The 17,367-nt window shown below is 44.6% G+C and overlaps 1 protein-coding gene across 5 annotated transcripts in view; it reads right to left on the bottom strand.

The window, feature by feature from the left end:
- PIK3C3 (phosphatidylinositol 3-kinase catalytic subunit type 3) overlaps positions 1 to 17,367 on the bottom strand; it is a 145,378-nt gene that overhangs the window by 56,630 nt on the left and 71,381 nt on the right. For all 5 annotated transcript variants that reach the window (XM_064176495.1, XM_064176494.1, XM_064176490.1 and 2 more), the window contains 3 exons: positions 15,472 to 15,536; positions 12,191 to 12,275; positions 2,086 to 2,160 (listed from right to left, as the gene is read on the bottom strand). In XM_064176495.1, coding sequence (XP_064032565.1) covers positions 2,086 to 2,160; positions 12,191 to 12,275; positions 15,472 to 15,536 — 225 coding nt within the window. The remainder of the gene's footprint in view (positions 1 to 2,085; positions 2,161 to 12,190; positions 12,276 to 15,471; positions 15,537 to 17,367) is intronic.

The raw sequence follows: 17,367 nt of genomic DNA, 5'->3' as shown, positions 1-17,367 counted from the left end.
GAGAGGTCCCTGAAGACTGGAAGCTGGCCAATGTGGTACCTATTCACAAGAAGGGTTGAAAGGAGGAGTCAGAAAACTACAGACCTGTCAGCCTGACCTCAGTGCCAGGCAAGGTCATGGAACAGGTCATCTTGAGTGCCATCACAAAGCACCTACAGGACAGCCAAGGGATCAGGCCCAGCCAGCATGGGTTTAGGAAGTGTAGGTCCTGTCTCACCAACCTGATCTCCTTTTATGATCAGGTTACCCACCTGGTGAATGTGGGGAAAGCTGTGGATGTAGTCTCCCTGGACTTCAGCAAAGCCTTTGACACTGTCTGCCACAAGAAGCTCCTAGCCAACCTGGCAGCTCATGGTTTGGACAGATTCACAATGTGTTGAGTCAAGAACTGTCTGGATGGCAAAGCCCAGAGAGTGGTGGTGAATGGTGCCACCCCCAGTTGGCAGCCAGTCACTAGTGGTGTTCCCCAAGGATCAGTACTGGCCCAGTCCTGTTCAGCATCTTTACTGATGATCTGGAGGAGGGGATTGAGTCCAGCATCAGTAAGTTTGCAGATGACACCAAGCTAGGAGCAGGTGTTGATCTGTTGGAAGGTAGGAGAGCCCTGCAGAGGGACCTGGACAGGCTGGATGGGTGGGCAGAGGCCAATGGGATGAGATTGAACAAGGCCAAGTGCAGAATTCTGCACTTTGGCCACAACAACCCCAAGCAGTGCTACAGGCTGGGGACTGAGTAGCTGGAGAGTAGCCAAGAGGAAAGGGACCTGGGGGTACTGATAGATAGTAGGCTGAAGATGAGCCAGCAGTGTGCCCAGGTGGCGAAGAGAGCCAATGGCATCCTGGCCTGCATCAGGAACAGTGTGGCCAGTAGGACGAGGGAGGTTATTCTTCCCCTGTACTCAACACTAGTCAGGCCACACCTTGAGTCCTGTGTCCAGTTCTGGGCACCTCAATTCAAGAGAGATGCTGAGGTACTGGAAAGTGTCCAGAGAAGGGCGACAAAACTGGTGAAAGGCCTGGAGCACAAACCCTATGAGGAGAGGCTGAGGCAGCTGGGGTTGTTTAGCCTGGAGAAGAGGAGACTCAGGGGTGACCTCATTGCTGTCTACAACTACCTGAAGGGAGGTTGTAGTCAGGTGGGGGGTGGCCTCTTCTGCCAGGCAACCAGCAATAGAACAAGGAGACACACTCTCAAGTTGTGCCAGGGAAAGTATAGGCTGGATGTTAGGAGGAATTTTTCCACAGAGAGAGTGATTTGCCATTGGAATGGGCTGCTCAAGGAGGTGGTGGAGGCACCGTCGCTGGAGGTCTTCAAGAAAAGACTGGATGAGACACTCGGTGCCATGGTCTAGTTGACTGGATAGAGCTGGGGGATAGGTTGGACTGGATGATCTTGGAGGTCTCTTCCAACCTGGCTGATTCTATGATTTATGTTCATTCAAAATTGTTTAAAAATTAAAAAAAAAATACACAGCATACAGGTCAATTTTTTGGATTCAAAAATGTAATGGCAGAGCAGAAGACTGTAAAATAAGCCAACTTAAAGCTACTCAAAAAACTCAGTGTTTATAAATATGTTTGCATTGAGGTGGAATGGTCTGTCCATGGAAGTGATGGAGTCACTTTCCCTAGAGGTGTTTAAGAAGTGAATGGACCTGGGCACTTAAGGGCATAGTTTATTCTTGACCCTTTAGTACTGGGTTGAGAGCTGGATTGGATGATCTTTGAAGTCTCTTTCAAGTGGATGTATTCTGTGATTCTGTGAAGTTGGACTTCCATTTTATATAGATATACATATGGCTCTAAAACTGACATAAAAACTGCATATCACATACACATATCCTATCTTGCCTACTAATACATTTAAAGAGCAATCATCTACTTAATACTGCTATAGTTTAAACCTTAACTTTGATTCACTGGAGCAAAGAATACCTCAGACAAGACAATATAAATTTACATTTAAAATATATTGTAACCTACTACAGTCAGTGGGTTACACACAAATAAAATGAAGACAAATACTACCAACACATTCTGTATTATGTAATTGCTGTTACAAAACTATACCGTTAAAAAGAATTACCTGTTTTTGTTAGCAAAAGATTATCCAGATGTCTATCTCCAACTCCAAGGATGTACGTGATTACACAGTAGCCAGCTGTAACACGTAAATTGCAAAAATCAATACAAGTACCCCTCCTCAAGAGCGACAAGTTCCACTCAATTAACAATAACATATGGTATTATCTTATTTATTTGCTCACTAGTAACAAATATACCATAGAGACCAGGAGCAGGGGTGGTGCTGCCATAGAATAATCAAGATTATTAGCAATATGTACAATATTTAAAGCAATAAAGTAAAACTCTTAAATTCATTCACTACTGCCTAGATTTTAGTTTCTTACTATGAAATTACATGCCTATCACTGAAACCTTATATTAATATTGCTGTGGAGGGCCTCTAGACCCAAAAATAGGCTTATGCCTTGCCCTGCCTGGACATGTTTTTCTGCCCAAAACAGGGGTAAACATATTACACAAGCACAAAGCGGCACAACAGGCCTGGTGCCACAAAGTCTTGTCTGCCAGGACCCCTGTTTGTAAACATGTTGTATAAGCACCCACACGCCCAGCTTGTGCTTCCCTGGTGTAAGGCCATGTGATCTCCATATTTGGGGAAAGTCCAGGCACCGTGGCTTTTGCCTACTATGGTATAGTTTGACTGACTGCTAATCTGATTGGTTGCTCTAGTGGTCAAAGGGCCATTAATCTTGGCCCACATTCAATAAATGGGGGTACACAGGTAAACAACGTGCTCAGACCCCCGCGCTCAGAATCCATTGCTCATGCTCAGACTCCCCCTGCATAGCTTGGACCCTGAACATTGCTTGCCTCCTTGCGTACTCAGTTGCAGAGCTCATTTAAGCCTGCCTACCTATGGAGCATAGAATCCCAGCAGTTGTGCACACCTTGCATGCCCACTGCCTATCATTGCCTGGTAAGCACCACTGCCGCTGAGTTACCAGGAAGCAGACTCTGAATCATCGGCATGTGAGCGGCCTGCTAGCCGCGTGAGAACTGTGCTCAGATTGCGCGACATCCTACTCCCGCACCTGAGATCATGCCTAAGAATCCCTGGAGAGAGCATCCAGAAGAGGTCAGTAGACAAGGGCAGAGATTGCATCCTTTGCCAAGAGCAAAAGGTCAGAGACTGTCTTTACCCAGAAGCCAGGAAGATTCTCCTTTCCTCTCAAGCTGGAGGATTCCAGCCTCAAAGTCCACAGGCAAAGACTCCCCTGAAGTCTGGACACTAGTAATAGGCTGTGACATAGCCCCAGAGGGTGATTGATAATTAGTAAGAGTGGTGAGTAAATGCTTTGATGCCTCTGTAATACCTGTTGCCTCTGCCATAGAGCAGTATCAGTATCCAGCCCACTCTGCTGGATGAATAGTATATAGACCGCAAGCGGCATTAAGCCACAGGGAAAAATCCTCTCTTTGTTTATAGTTTGAATGTTTGCTAGTTATTATTATGTTACTGTAGATATTTTATCCTAGAATGTTTTCATGACTGTGTATAATCTTTTTAATATACAGTGGTTGGGGGTGGCAAGAGTTCAGAACATTGAGTTAAATAAATATATATTTTTATAGAATATAATCTTGCACCAATTAATTTCTCCCCTCCACCAAAATAAGCGCAGGTGGCAGAATACCGCTCCGTGACAAATACATAAACAATAAAGTATTGTAATACATGTATAAACATTTTTAACTGAAGATATAAAGACAACTGTAAACAAGCACTAGATATTGATATGAAACTGAATGCATGTATCAGCAGTTTTCACAAGCTAAGCATTAAGCCAAGCAGTGGTAGCGATTTGTTTCACTACTTTCACCCAATTTGAAGCAGATCTAAAGAACACACTAGCAGAAAGAGGAGGAGGAAGGACAAGGTACTGTGAAGCAACAACTGGATTCTCTTTCTTTTCAGTATTCATTATTTGGTAGAATGACATTGCTTTTAATGTAATGGACAGCAGATGCGCTATTTTAAATTTATCATCACTTCAGCAAACAAGGACTACATTACTATTCTGAGAGATGGACTTTTGGAGGTCCCTTTGAACCCAAACCATCCTATGAAATTCAAGTGGAACAAGAATTTGAATGTAGTCTCACCCCCAAACCCTCTGATGTTTTAAAAACAAATTAAAGCCCGTGGCTTGGATGGTAACACTCTGTGCTGGATTAGGAACTGGCTGGAGGGCCGGACCCAGAGAGTGGTGGTGAATGGTGCCACATCCAGCTGGAGGCCAGTCACTAGTGGTGTCCCTCAGGGATCAGTGCTGGGCCCCATCCTCTTTAACATCTTCATAGATGATCTGGGTGAGGGCATCGAGTCAGTCATCAGCAAGTTTGCAGATGACACCAAGCTGGGGGCAGATGTGACTGAGTTGGAAGGCAGAAGGGCTCTGCAGCGGGATCTTGACCGCCTGCACAGATGGGCAGAGGCCAATGGGATGGCATTCAATAGCTCCAAGTGCAGGTGCTGCACTTTGGCCACAACAACCCCATGCAGAGATACAGGCTAGGGTCGGAGTGGCTGGAGAGCAGCCAGACAGAGAGGGATCTGGGGGTACTGATTGATACCCGCCTGAACATGAGCCAGCAGTGTGCCCAGGTGGCCAAGAGAGACAGTGGCATCCTGGCCTGCATCAGGAATGGTGTGGTCAGCAGGAGCAGGGAGGTCATTCTGCCCCTGTACTCTGCACTGGTCAGACCACACCTCGAGTACTGCATTCAGTTCTGGGCCCCCCAGTTTAGGAAGGACACTGAGATGCTCAAGCGTGTCCAGAGAAGGGCGACGAGGCTGGTGAGAGGCCTCGAGCACAAGCCCTACGAGGAGAGGCTGAGGGAGCTGGGGTTGTTTAGCCTGGAGGAGGCTCAGGGGTGACCTTATTGCTGTCTACAACTACCTGAAGGGTGGTTGTGGCCAGGGGGAGGTTGCTCTCTTCTCTCAGGTGGCCAGCACCAGAACAAGAGGACACAGCCTCAGGCTGCGCCAGGGGAAATTTTGGCTCGAGGCGAGGAGAAAGTTCTTCACTGAGAGAGTCATTGGGCACTGGAATGGGCTGCCTGGGGGGGTGGTGGAGTCGTCGTCCCTGGGGCAGTTCAAGGCAAGGTTGGATGTGGCACTTGGTGCCATGGTCTAGCCTTGGGCACTGTGGTAAAGGGTTGGACTTGATGATCTGTGAGGTCTCTTCCAACCTTGGTGATACTGTGCTATACTGTACTGTGCTACCTTGAAGACAGATGCTATAACGTTACGCAAATGCTTTATATCTCCTTCAATTACCAAAGTCCCAACTCTCAATTTAGAGTGTGCAAAGGTAAGACTATTGCTAGAAAGTAGAGTAGTTAGCTTCTACTTTCTTTGAAGTAGAACCAGAAGAGGGCCAAGGAGAGCAACTATGTCACGATATGCTCGGCTCAAAATCCTTCCCTGGGATTCTAACAAGTACATGCATAGCACCCTGTCTGCACTCATCTGAACTGTCTCTAAATGTGTGCTAGTTTGAAGCTAGCTAGAATATTTTGGTGAAAAGAATTAGATTACAGGCTGTGAAAAATAAATAATGGTGATGTCTACTTCACTCATAGGCCTGCTGAGAGGTACAAAAGCAAGAATCCAAACATGGATAAACTGGTCACTCCCTGTCCGGGCTGTAGGCTGCATTTTTCTCGCTGTAACCTAACCTGATTAATCCACCTGCTTTCTAATGTCCTTGGCTAACTAACCATTCTTCCTTGAGCACAAGGCAACATCTGGGGTAAGGTAGAGAGGGGTTAGAAAAGGTGGAAGGGCAGTTGGGAGCCCCTCCTGTAGACTCAGGTTTCTAGGAGGGCTGCTGTGTTTCCGTATTAGTTTTAACGTGTATATTTTTGTATATAACTGTATATACTGTACATATCTGCTTGTATATTGTGCTAAGCTGTAAATATAAAAACTTTGGCCAACATGCTTAAATCTCAGTACTCTAATGAGAGAAGAGTTGTGAGATTGGCTGTCAAGAAAGAGGACGGTTCAGAGGAGTGTAAGAGTGCTCTTAGGAAAGTTCTGTTTCTAAGCCAGGGACAATCAGAACAACAAGAGGAAGAGGAGAATGATGATATCCAGGATTCCAATGATCCCCTCAGAGAGGTCAGGGAAGTTAGAAAGGAATAGTCAAGGGAATCAGGAGAGCGACTTCTAAGCTGGCTGGTGATATACTGTACTATTGGTGTCAATGCCCTACAGATAGGAGACAAGTCTGCAAAGCACCTAGGCCCACTCACCAAGGAGAGTGGAGTAGACAAATACCTAGCGAGTCCTCTTGGTAGGGTTAGCTTGTGGACACACCTCCTGTTGGCTGTGGCTATGAGATATCCTTCCCGAGATGATCTGCCATGGGCAGCCAAGAAGTGGAACACCACTGAGCAGGAAATTAAGCTTGTGAAGGAGTTAGCTGTGAAGGAAGTGTTTTATGGAGATCATGGCACACATGAGCCTGATGACATTCCTCTTGGAACAGGTCTCATAAACAAGCTTATTAAGCTTGCTCCGTCATCCTGTGCTAACACCATGGCCAGCAAGTTTCTATCAAGGAGTGATAATGGAAGGTCTTTTACTGTTGGTGAATTCACTGACCAGCTGAGGCAGACAGAGGACAGCTTGTCACATTCTGCCCTAGTCTCTGCCACACAAACTATGACTACAGAGATAAAGGGGATGAAAGACAGCTTTGAGAATGGCATTAAGAATAGCATTAAGGATCGTATCAAAGATAGCATGAAAGAACTGAAGGAGGATCTTCAAACCTCAATTTCCAATCTGGTAAAGGATACCATCCCTTCATCAACAGAATGGGTGAATGTTTCCGCCATCAGGAACAGACACCCACCTTCAGCAAGGCAATTCCAGCCCAGCAGGAGACAAATTCCACCTCGACACAAGCAATCATGTGCATCACAGTGGATAATCCTGAGTGACCAATATGGTGAGAACATGAACAAGTGGGATGGTCAACCTACTTCAGCTCTTTCAAAGAGAGTCAGGGATTTGCAGAGTGGCAGAAACAGAGGCAGCAATGCCAGAAAAGTAGCTGTCATTTCTTCAGCTCCCCAGAGCAAATGTAATTTTTCCAACAATTGCAATTTCTCTCACAACACCACCAATCATTGTGTACACCCTACATGCCATGTTCAGCATTAGGAGTGCCCTGCCTCCAGCCAGGAGGAGGAAAGGGATAGTGGAGAGAACCGAATCTACTGGAATGTATTCATTAGGTGGCCTGGCAGTTCAAAAGTTCGGAAATACAGGGCTTTAGTTGACACAGGTGCTCAGTGTACTTTATTGACATGAAGTTGCAAGGGGACAGAGTCCATATCTATTTTTGGAATCACTGGTGGATCTCAAGAGTTAACTAAGTGGCAGGCTGAGATCAGTTTAACTGGTAAAGAGTGGAAGAAACATACTATTGTAACTGGTCCTGATGCGCCTTGCATTCTGGGAATTGACTTTTTGAGACAAGGTTGTTTCAAAGATCCTAAGGGTCACAAATGGGCTTTTGGAATAGCATCTGTGAAGATTGAGGATGGTACACTGAAATTGTCTATTAGACCTGAACTTTCAGATGTATCTGTAGTTGTGGGACATCATGACATAAAGTATCTGGAGGTGGCAATTGCAACTCAAACTGTGCACCACAGGCAGTACAGAACTAACCGTGACTCTTTGTTGCCCATTCATCAGCTGATTCATCAACTGGAGAGTCAGGCTGTCATCGAGAAAGCTCATTCACCTTTCAACAGTCCCATCTGGCCTGTGCGTAAACCTTGCGGAGACTGGAGGCTGACAGTTGATTTTCATGCCCTCAACGAGGTGACTCCACCCATAAGCGCAGCTGTGCCAGCCATGCTGGAACTCCAGTACGAGCTGGCATCGAAGGAGGCTAAATGGTATGCAACCATAGACATTGCTAATGCTTTCTTCTCTATTCCCATAGCGAAGGAGTGCAGGCCTCAGTTTGCATTCACCTGGAGAGGAATCCAGCACTACTTCAGCCATTTGCGTCAGGGGTGGAAACACAGCTCAACAATCTGTCATTCAGTCATCCACAATGCACTGGAGAAAGGTAAAGCTCCAGAGCACATACAATTTATCAAAGACATCATTGTGTGGGGCCAAACTGCAGAGGAAGTCTTTGAGAAAGGTAATACAATCATTGACATTCTGTTGCAAGCAAGTTTCACCATTAAGAGAGACAAAATCAAGGGACCTGCCAGAGGAATTCAGTTTCCGGGAGTGCGGTGGCAGCATGTTTGCTGTCACATTCCACAGGATGTGATCAACAAAGTCTCTACCATGGCAGTTCCCAGCAATAAGAAGGACACTCTCTCTTTCTTAGGTGCAGTGGGATTTTGGAGACTACACATTCCTGCATTCAGTCAAATTGTCAAACCTCTCCACGATGTGACTCGTAAGAGAAACAATTTTGAGTGGGGACCTAAAAAACAGTAAGACTTTGATCAGATCAAGCGAGAAGTAGTCCATGCAGTGGGCTTGGGACCTGTTCAGTCTGGTCCAGACATTAAAAACATTCTGTACATGGCTGCCAGTGACAATGGTCCAACTTGGAGTCTTTGGCAGAGAGCTCCAAATGAGACACGTGGTCGTCCACTTGGTTTCTGGGGTCGTAGCTACAGAGCTTCAGAGGCAAATTACACTCCAACAGAGGAAGAAATACCAGCAGCCTATGAAGGAGTGAAAGCAGCTTCTGAAGTGACTGGAACTGAGTCACAATTGCTTTCAGCTCCTAGATTGCCAGTTCTGAATTGGATGTTCACAGGCAAAGGTTCATCACCGCATCATGTCACAGATGCAACCTGGTCTAAATGGATGGCTTTGATAACCCAACGAGCATGAATGGGTAATCTTGGTCGACCTAGTCTGGTGGAGGTGATCACCAACTGGCCGGAAGGCACAGACTGTACCAAACCTCCAGAGGAGAAAATAACTCGTGCTGAGGAAGCTCCTCCCTATGGTGATCTCTCTGATCAGGAAAAGAACTATGCTTTGTTCACAGATGGTTCCTGTTGTCTTGTGGGGAACTAGCAAAGACGGAAGTCAGCAGTCTGGAGTCCTACCAGGAGAGTTACTGAAGCGAGAGATGGAGAAGGAGAAACCAGTCAGTTTGCTGAGGTAAAAGCTGTCAAACTTGATGTGGCTGAATGTGAAAATTTGCCTATCCTTTATCTCTACGCTGACTCGTGGATGATAGCCAATGCTCTACGGGGTTGGCTAAAGGACTGGAAGAAGAATGGTTGGCAGAGGAAAGGAAAGCCTATTTGGTCTGCTGATCTATGGCAGGACATTGATGCATGGCTGGAGAGAATTCCAGTGAAGGTGCGGCACGAAGACGCACACATGCCCAAGAGGAGAACCACTGAGGAATACCAACAGAACCAGCAAGCAGATCAACCTGCTAAGATTTCTGAAGTTGATACCAAGTCTGATCTTGACCTTGGAAACACCAAGGCCATCAAGGCAGAGATGCAACATACCGATGGGCACGCGATAGGTCAATTGACTTGTCCATGGATGCTATCACCCAAGTCATCCATGACTGTGACATTTGTGCTGCTATTAAGCAGGCTAAGGAAATCAAGCCCTTATGGTATGGTGAGAGATGGTCAAAGTACAAGTATGGTGAAGCCTGGCAGATTGACTACATCACTTTACCTCGATCTCATTCTGGCAAGCAGTATGTGCTAACGATGGTAGAGGCCAGCACCAGATGGTTGGAAACCTATCCAGTTCCACGTGCAACTGCATGCAACACCATTGTTGGTTTGGAGAGACAGATCTTGTGGAGACATGGAACTCCAGAGAGAATCGAGTCAGACAATGGCACTCATTTGAAGAACAATCTTGTGAAAAATTGGGCCAAAGAGCATGGTATTCAGTGGATCTATCATATACCCTACTATGCACCAGCTTCAGGGAAGATTGAGCGCTACAACGGTTTGCTGAAAACCACCCTATAAGCCACGGGGAGTCGAACTCTTAAAAACTGGGACAAACATATAGCACAAGCTACCTGGTTGGTAAATAGCAGAGGTTCAGTAAACAGAGCAGGACCTGCACAATCAGACTTAGTCCAAACAAAAGGCAGTGATAAAGTTCCTGTTGTAAGTGAAAAGAATCTGTTAAGGAAAACTAACAGATTTGTTTAGGTATTTTCTCCTTTGGGCAAAGGGAAACTTGTCCAAGGGGAGGGGTGGTTTCTGCTGAAGGTCCTGGTTACACCTACTGGGTAATGCAGGAGAATGGTGAAATCCAATGTATTCCACAGAGAAATCTAACTTTAGCTGAGAGAGTCTAAATTCAGAGTGTATAATACAAGCTGTTAGGAGTTTTCTGTTCTAGGTACCACCAGCATCCAACAATGAAAGAATCTACGAGAGAGTGCACAGTACATGAGCATGAACCCAATGTCACCTGGGAGTCCCTGTTCTCGTGTCATCTGTGAGGAGACAAACTGTTCCCAGCTTTTGAACCACCTACATCTGAGATAGCTGGAATGAAGTGTGAACTGAAACTGTAATCTTCATTAGTGTAAATATTAGTTAAGATTAGATTAGATAATTCTCAGCAACACTCTGAGTGAAGTAGACAGGGATGGATTGTGCTAGTTTGAAGCAGAGTAGAATGTTTGGGTAAGAAGTATTAGATCACAGGCTGTGAAAGGAAAAAAATGGTGATGTCTACTTTCCCTCAGAATCTTGCTGAAGAAGAAAGGAAAACATTAGATAACACTCTCGTCATTTTTTTTTCACTCACTCTCTGCCTTGGGCTGCTGACTAAGTTGCATCTCTCTAACACACCCTCCACTCACCTTTGCTTCTTAACCTCTTGGCTGAACCTCTATTCTTCATTGGGACTGGGTTAAGGTTGAGAGGGGTAGGGGGAAGGTGTAGGGGTGGTTGAGAGCTCCTCCTGGGGACTCAGATTTCTGGGAGGGGAGTTGTGTTTGTGTATTACCTTTTACCTTGCATATTTCTATATATAACTGTATATACTGCAAATATCTGCTTGTATATTGTGCTAGCTGTAAATAAGTAGCCTCATTCATATTTCCTGATCCGTCTGAGTCTGGTCTGGGTATTTCTAAAGTGTGGGGGGGTGGGAAACACCCAAACCATCACAAGCCTAAACAACCCCAGCTCCTTCAGCCGCTCCTCATAGGGTTTGTGTTCCAGGCCCTTCTCTAGCCTTTTTGCCCTTCTCTGGACATGTTCTAGCGCCTCAATATCTCTCTTGAATTGAGGGGCCCAGAACTGGACACATTACTTAAGGTATGGCCTGACCACTGCTGAAGTATAGGGGAAGAATAACCTCCCTGGATGTTAGGCGGAAGGCTGGATGTTGATTCTATGATTTGGAACTGAACTTGTAATATTAATTAATGTAAATATTGTTTTAGATTAGGTCAGATCATTCTCAGCAATACTCTGAGGGGTGGATTGTGATAGTTTGAATTTAGATAGAATGTTTTGGTGAGAAGAATGTGATTACAGGCTCTGAAAAGTAAACAATTGTGATGTCTACTTCGCTCATAGGCTTGCTGAGAGGTGTAAGAGCAAGAATGCAAACATAGATAAGGTAGTCGCTTTTTGTCTGGGATGTGGGCTCCATTTTTCTCTCTCCAGCTTAACGTGATTAATGCACCTGCACCTAATGCCCCTGTCTGATCCTCCATTCTTCACTGGGCACAAGGCAACGTCTGGGGTAATGTAGAGAGGGGTGGCAGAAGGTGGAAGGGCGGCTGGGAGCCCCTCCTGAAGACTCAGTTTTTTAGGAGGGTTGTTGTTCTGTGTTAGTTTTAACTTGTATATTTCTGTATATAACTGTATATACTGTACGTATCTGCTTGTATATTGTGCAAAGCTGCAAATAAAAAAGCTTCATTCAATTTCCAGAGCCAGGTGAGTCTAGTCTGGGTGATTCCTAAAGTGGGGGGGCGTGGGTAACACCTAAACCTTCACAAAAACTCATTTAATATTTTCTATGCTTAATATCTTAACATCTGTCCTTCACAAACAGATATGAAGCAATCAACCATAACACCAGAACTTACCACAGCTTTTCACATATGTGTCCATCACTTCTGCACTTATTCCATGAGGGCCTGTTTCACTAGGTGCATGTTTTCTAAAAAAATTCTGAAGGGAAAGTTCATCAACATGTTTAGTTATTCCATATGATATAATACGGGATATGTTAAACTAATAACCACTCTAATAAAACCTGAGTAAGATCCTACTTAATTCTGTACAATTTTACATATTTCTTAATCATCATGTTATTATACTTGAAACAGACAGATCTGAACTCAAATTGAAAAGCAGCTCTCTTTACTAATAGCTTCAGGAAAATAACTCATTCCAAACTTACAAATTACCAACTATGAATGTAAATAATTTCTCAGGAAACTACACACAAACCAGAACAAATTGGTAACTACTTTTGGGATACAGACACTTATAAGGTTTACCACCATTGTGTGTTTCCACCTTCCTCAATACTACCTGACGCTATGAAGTTTACAAGGAAAATCAAGTCATCAAAGGGAATTTCCTATGATAATATGAACAGGACTAGAAAAGTCTTTCCCCAGATTTACAAAAAAAAAAATATTTTTCTTGGCTGAGACAGAAGATAAATGAATTAAATCCAAGCTTAAGCACAAATTTCTTCCAGTAAGCAAACACAAATCTTAACAACCATTGCAAGGGGAGTTCTGTAGGCATACGGATGAAATAAGTGACTTAAAATTCCAACTGAATAAATTACGAGACTATTAAGAAGGAGGTACTGAAGGAAGTGTGAACAATACTTAAGAAAGTGCTGCTTGAAAATCATTCCTGTTATAAAAAATGCATCAGTTTTAAGGCCTGGAGAAGAGTTTTAATTATCAGAGAAACAAGACCTTACGAGACATATCTAAAGAGCTGAGAAAGTATAAAGATTCTGTTAAATTAAATCCTTATTTAAAGTGGAAGGAGAATTTTAACTGGTTAACAGAGAGATCAAATTTCAGTGCTCAAAAAAATTTATATGCTGTATAAAGACCCAACAAACAAAAAACAAATAACCAAAATAAAATAAAAAATACTGAGAATTCAGACCATCCAAATCATGAACTGTGTGGAGAAACATGAGTAGCTCCAATGCATGAAGTGTAATTTCAAGACAGCTGATAGAATGTAACAATCAAATATTAAAAGATGTTTTCTTTCCTGTAGATATGTATTAATAGTCAGTAACAGATTATCTTCCTTAAACCTTTCAAGAAGTATTTTTAGTATTTATATACAACATCCAACTTTATTAAAAAAGATGTGAAGCCCAAAATAAACATTACAAAAAACAATAAATCAAACCTCCACAACACCTAAAAATGTTCATTTCATTTACTTTCTTGATCTACAAGGCACAGATAGTATATACTGCTTTGGTGCAGGAAATCTGGGCTCTGTGATTAGATGTTCATCTGTGAAATAATTGTAAAATCTCATTCTTTTGGCATCTTGTCTATTTAGACCAGCAATTATTCACAAGAATTGTTCCTTATATCTCCTCCACAACTGATATAGTGAGACATCTATTTCAGCCTGAAATATGATTAAGTAATTGAAAAATGGCAGTTTGACAAGGACTTCTGAATATATTTTATAAAAATATAAGATGGACTAGAATATGAGTAGTACATTTTCAAAATTACAAAGAACTGCAAAGAAAAGAGTTTATAAATGCTACAATTACTGTATGTGTGATGATACTTATTGCAACTTTTATGGAATAGAAGCTCAGGAAACTTACTTAATTTGATGCTGGTCTTGGGGTGATTGATGATAAGCATTGTGATATATTTATTTGCTAAGCAAATTATGACAAATGCTAAGCATTTTTTAATCTCTTTAGTTTTATTATGTGTAGCTTAGAGTAGCTGAGAGCTATTTGCTATGTCTCTGTTACTAAGCAATGAGCAAATGCAAACTTCGAAGACAAACAAAAAGAAGGAAAAAAGGTACTGTAACAAATGTGAACCCCACAGAAGCATGCTGTATTTTCATTAAAAAAAAAAAAAATTACATATATATCTGTCCTGGAGTCCTGTACCCCTAAATTCCTCTCCTGCTCGGACTTCGGGGGGAAAGGGGAAAAGCCGCTTGGTTTCCCCCCCCCTTGCCTGCCCTGCAGCCGTGAAGGGGGTGGGGACTGCACCGTGAAGGGGGCGACTGCCCCGTGAGTTCCCGCGCTGGAGCCAGGCTGGGATTGGCCGTGCGCTTTCGCGCCTAAGGTGTGGTAACTCTGCCCTTTGTCTAGCCAAGGTTATAAATATTAGGGGTCTTCCCGCCTTTGGGGTTCCCGTTTTGGATTTTGCCTGTGCCTAGACGTATGTCTCTGCCTGAGTTCGCTCACTCTCCTGTGCCTGGACTGCAGAGAGACTAAAGACTTGCTTTGCTGTTAGGCACACCTTTGTCTGCCTAACGACACTTAGCGACCCTTAACGACTCCTGCAGCCGCTGGAAAGGAAGAGAGGGCACGAGCCAGCCTGAGTGAGTTATTTGGCTTAGCTTAATTTAGTAAGAAACCACTATTAATTAATAGCTGAGTCCTTTTCCAAAATTCTGACTTCAAATATATAGTCAGATTATTGATGGTATCCCTGTAGATTAATTCTCATGCAACTCAACCTGTTTATTAAACTAAATTAATCTTTGTATATATAGTTGTGGGGGCGGGTTTTGTAAAAATAAATAATATCTATTTTTGATAAATTTTCGACTCGGCCCCGAATTAATCCTGCTCTCCGCAACAATATCTCACACAGTAATTTGATATGTTTTTATTTAGCTATATTTAACTCAACAAGCTGATATGTTTCCTAGCTTGTAAATCATCCTTTAAACTAGCATGGATTTGTTTGTGCCACTGCTGAGTTATGTTTCCCTACTCAATTCCTTGATACTTATAGGGAGTTCACTTTTCTAAAAAGTTAGTTAGATAGATAGACAGACATACATACAGATAAAAACCCCAACATCACAGTATCTATACCTCCGCTACGGCACAGAAACAGACTTTAGAAGCAAAGTCAGAATTTTAATATCACAACTGAATTATTTACATGATACTACTTCTACAATGTGAGGTACTCATTTGGCGATTTCAGTCTGCTTGCTTTTTAAAGAAAAACATCTGCTGTAAATAACCTAATGTTTCACGCCGTAATTTGTCTTCCAACAACAAACACAAAAATCAGTTGAGATACTAAGACTTCTGATATAAGATGTAAGCCTGAGATTTATACTGTTTGATCTAAAAATGAGATAAAAATCCCCAATCACATACCTGTATACTCTCCTCAGTTGCCAGAACTTCTGCAACTGGTACTGACTGAATAAACTGCATGAAGCCTGTAAAACAATGAAGAAAATCTCCAATTCACAGAACTTTCAAGACACTCTGTAAAGTATCACAGTATCACAGTATCATCAGGGTTGGAAGAGACCTCACAGATAATCAAGTCCAACCCTTTACCACAGAGCTCAAGGCTAGACCATGGCACCAAGTGCCACGTCCAACCTTGCCTTGAACAGCCCCAGGGACGGCGACTCCACCACATCCCCGGGCAGCCCATTCCAGTGTCCAGTGACTCTCTCAGTGAAGAACTTTCTCCTCACCTCGAGCCTAAATTTCCCCTGGCGCAGCCTGAGGCTGGGTCCTCTTGTTCTGGCGCTGGCCACCTGAGAGATGAGAGCAACCTCCTCCTGGCCACAACCACCCCTCAAGTAGCTGTAGAGAGCAATAAGGTCACCCCTGAGCCTCCTCTTCTCCAGGCTAAACAATCCCAGCTCCCTCAGCCTCTCCTCACAGGGCTTGTGCTCAAGGTCTCTCACCAGCCTCGTCGCCCTTCTCTGGACACGCTCAAGCATCTCAATGTCCCTTCTAAACTGGGGGGCCCAGAACTGAACACAGTACTCAAGGTGTGGTCTAACCAGTGCAGAGTACCGGGGCAGAATGACCTCCCTGCTCCTGCTGACCACACCATTCCTGATGCAGGCCAGGATGCCAGTGTCTCTCTTGGCCACCTGGGCACACTGCTGGCTCATGTTCAGGCGGGTATCAATCAGTACCCCCAGATCCCTCTCTGTTTGGCTGCTCTCCAGCCACTCCGACCCTAGCCTGTATCTCTGCATGGGGTTGTTGTGGCCAAAGTGCAGCACCGGCACTTGGAGCTATTGAACACCATCCCATTGCACTCTGCCCAACTGTCCAGGCAGTCAAGGTCCCGCTGCAGAGCCCTTCTGCCTTCCAACTCAGTCACATCTGCCCCCAGCTTGGTGTCATCTGCAAAATTGCTGATGACTGACTCGATGCCCTCACCCAGATCATCTATGAAGATGTTAAAGAGGATGGGGCCCAGCACTGATCCCTGAGGGACACCACTAGTGACCAGCCACCAGCTGGATGTGGCACCATTCACCACCACTCTCTGGGTCCGGTCCTCCAGCCAGTTCCTAATCCAGCACAAAGTGTTGCCATCCAAGCCATGGGCTGACAGCTTAGCCAGCAGTTTGCTGTGGGGGACAGTGTCAAAGGCCTTGCTGAAGTCCAGATAGACCACATCCACAGGCCTCCCCACATCCACCAAGCGGGTCACCTGATCACAGAAGGAGATCAGGTTAGAAAGGCAGGATCTGCCCTTCCTAAACTCATGCTGGCTGGACCTGAGCCCTTGGACATCCCTCAGGTGTGCTCTTATCACCCCCCCAAGACAACCTGTTCCATCAGTTTCCCTGGCACTGAGGTCAGGCTGACAGGTAGTTCCCAGGTTCCTCCATCTGACCCTTCCTGTGGATGGGGACCACGTTGGCCATTTTCCAGTCTCTTGGGACCTCTCAGGTGAGCCAGGACTGCTGGAAAATGATGGAGAGCGGCTTGGCCAGCTCAGCTGCCAGCTCTCTCAGCACCCTGGGATGGATCCCATCTGGTCCCATGGACTTGTGGGTGTCCAGGTGGCTCAGCAGGTCCTGAACTAATTCTTCATGAATTTCCAGGGGAACACACCACTCCCCGACCCCATCCCGCAGTTCAAGAGGCCATTTGCCCTGAAATCCTCCCTCCTTGCTGTTGAAAACTGAGGCGAAGAAGGCATTCAGGACCTCAGCCTTTTCCACATCATCAGTTATAGTATTCCCCTCCTGGTCCAGTAAGGAGTGGAGGCTCTTCTTGCCCTTCCTTTTA

Source organism: Pogoniulus pusillus, chromosome Z (genome assembly GCF_015220805.1).
Source record: "Pogoniulus pusillus isolate bPogPus1 chromosome Z, bPogPus1.pri, whole genome shotgun sequence".
Classification (NCBI taxonomy): Eukaryota; Metazoa; Chordata; class Aves; order Piciformes; family Lybiidae; genus Pogoniulus; species Pogoniulus pusillus.
The sequence above is the reverse complement of the archived record's forward strand: the minus strand, read 5'-3'. Positions and strand labels throughout refer to the sequence as shown.